This window comes from Phoca vitulina, unplaced genomic scaffold (genome assembly GCF_004348235.1).
Source record: "Phoca vitulina isolate PV1807 unplaced genomic scaffold, GSC_HSeal_1.0 scaffold13, whole genome shotgun sequence".
NCBI classification, from domain to species: domain Eukaryota; kingdom Metazoa; phylum Chordata; class Mammalia; order Carnivora; family Phocidae; genus Phoca; species Phoca vitulina.
Genome location: NW_022589716.1, coordinates 30,755,162 through 30,757,841, shown reverse-complemented (window position 1 = coordinate 30,757,841; position 2,680 = coordinate 30,755,162). Strand labels below are relative to the sequence as shown.

General features: G+C 38.0%; 1 protein-coding gene across 1 annotated transcript; it reads right to left on the bottom strand.

Moving 5' to 3' along the window:
- Positions 1-1,953: 1,953 nt before the first annotated feature.
- Positions 1,954-2,362, bottom strand: LOC116637059 (small ubiquitin-related modifier 1-like). The gene has a single exon (XM_032412260.1). The coding sequence runs from the start codon at positions 2,312-2,314 to the stop codon at positions 2,009-2,011; it is 306 nt and encodes a 101-aa protein (XP_032268151.1). The 5' UTR covers positions 2,315-2,362; the 3' UTR covers positions 1,954-2,008.
- Positions 2,363-2,680: the final 318 nt, after the last annotated feature.

Here is a 2,680-nt window from a genome sequence, read left to right as displayed (position 1 = left end):
ATCCTTTCCTCCCTCACCATCAGCTTTCTCTCCCTCCGTCCTTCCTTTCTCTTCTCTTCTGTCTCTCTGTCCTTCCATTCTTCCATCTTCTTTTGATTTTCTTTTTTTAATATTTCCTTATGTTCTTTCCAAAATAATCCAGCAGAGGGCGAATGTTCTTTGCTTACATTTTATAAACCCAAATGAAATTGAGTTCTTATCAAGCCCTGCCTTCCTCTTCCTGCATGTAACAAATACGGGATTTTCACACTTTCCTGGGTCCCTAAATATTCTTTCCTCTCTTGCAGTTCTCTGTAGTTAACAAAACTGTGTGAACACACCAAGAAATAATGATTTTTTTTCCATTAACAACCTGTTTATTGTTTCTAAGTAAAAATGTATTCCATGGAACATATTTTAAAAACCAGTTAAAAATGAACTAATCCTATGTCTAATTTTATGTTGCCATAAAACTCCTTCCTTTAAATGTGTAAGTAAGCATCAAACAGTAAAGTTGGAAAATCAGAGTCATAAATTAATAGTAAACAAGGAGAGACAAAACAGTATTAAACAAGTAGTTGCATTAAACTCATAGAAGTTATGACTCAATTTTAATCAGCGTAATGTAGTTGCTCTGTATTTATGTCCGTGAGCAATAGTTTTACCCTATGCAGAAATGGTTCTGGGAGATACACTATGGAATTATGTGTGAAGTTGCCAGAAGCTTTGAGTCAACAAACTTCTTTTAAACTAATCTTTACATTAGAGAAAATACAGCATAACTTTGTGTTTCTCATTTAAAAGAAAAAATAAAAAAAATTAACTTATTTGGAGTAAAATCACTTTTAAGACTCAGTATGTAGTCTGATGATATCTTGGAAGGCTTTCTTTCTTTTTATTTTTTTATTTTTTATTTTATTTTATTATGTTATGTTAATCACCATACATTACATCATTAGTTTTTGACGTAGTGTTCCATGATTCATTGTTTGCGTGAATTCATTCATTGTTATAACACCCAGTGCTCCATTCAGTATGTTCCCTTTTTTTTTTTATGGTTTTTACAAATTTTTTTTATTTTAATGAAGCTGGTACAGACAATGTCCATTTAAAACCCATATCCCAGGCCAAAAAGTACAAATAAAATAAAAAAGAGCAGTGTTCTGTTGAATACACTTCTGCATGAATAACTTTATTAACTGCTAATGAAAATTAGAACTTTTCTGAGATCTCTTGACAAGACTTTTCTTTTAATCTTAAAATGCTTTCTCTTCAGTGAAGCCGTCTTTGGAGTTAGTCATTACTCTCACCATCTCTGTCTCGACTCCAGCCTATTTCTCTTCTTTTGGTCCAGACCCTCAAATTTTAAAAGTAGCCTCACGTTAATGAAAGGTCATTTTCCACAGTTCAGTTCTCTGAAAAACTTCCATCTCCCACTGAAAGTCATAGTCCAGGAGTGAAGCAATCACATGCTAGAACTTCAGGGCCAATTGGAAAGTCATCATGAACACTCACATTGGTCGATCTTATTTATCACAAACCTGAAAATGCACAGTCCTAGAAAAGGTGGCCTCTCTGTGCACACATGTAATTTTTTAAAAAGAGAGGGCAATGTGAAGGGGGCTGAGGTTTGATCACCAAAAATCAGCACAATGAAAACGAGTGATAATGAATAGTGGGCACTAGAATTCAAATTACCAGATGTTTTAAAGAGATGGAGTGCCAGTTTTCAATTCCGTTTTGAACACTACATTACAAAAGAACTATTTTTTTTTTTAAAGATTTTATTTATTTATTTAACAGAGAGAGACACAGCGAGAGAGGGAACACAAGCAGGTGGAGTGGGAGAGGGAGAAGCAGGCCTCCCGCGGAGCAGGGAGCCCGATTTGGGGCTTGATCCCAGGACCCTGGGATCATGACCTGAGCCGAAGGCAGACACTTAACGACTGAGCCACCCAGGCGCCCCACAAAAGAACTATTTTTAAAAATAAAAAAGGATTGAGGGTAAAGAAAAAAATAAAAAGAATATCTAAATCATTGAATGACCCCCTGTTTGTTCCTGATAAACTTCAATCACATCTTCTTCCTCCATTCCCAGTTCTTTTGGAGTGTGATTATCAGCAATTCTCTGACCTTCAAAGAGAAACCTGAGTGAATTCATTGGAACTCCCTGTCTTTGAGAGTATGATTCTTTGAGTTTCTTGAGATGTGTTGTCATTTTCATTTTGAAGTGAATCTCACTGCTTTCCTGTCCAATGACTTTGAGTTTAATGTATTCTCCTTCCTTCTTATCCCCCAAGTCCTCAGTTGAAGGTTTTGCCTCCTGGTCAGACATGGTGACGGTGGCTTCACCCAGGGTCTCCGCACGGCAGTGGCCTCGGGTAGACAGCCAGTACGTGCCCTCTTTAATACCCATCACCAGGCTAACCCATCCCCCCACCCCCTCCCCTCTAGAACCCTCAGTTTGTTTCTCAGAGTCCATGGTCTCTCATGGTTCATCTCCCCCTCTGATTCCAGCCCCCCTTCATTCTTCCCCTCCTGCTATCTTCTTCTTCTTCTTTTTTTAACATATAATGTATTATTTGTTTCAGAGGTACAGGTCTGTGATTCAACAGTCTTACACAATTCACAGCGCTCACCATAGCACATACCCTCCCCAATGTCTATCACCCAGCCACCCCATCCCTCCCACCCCACCCCC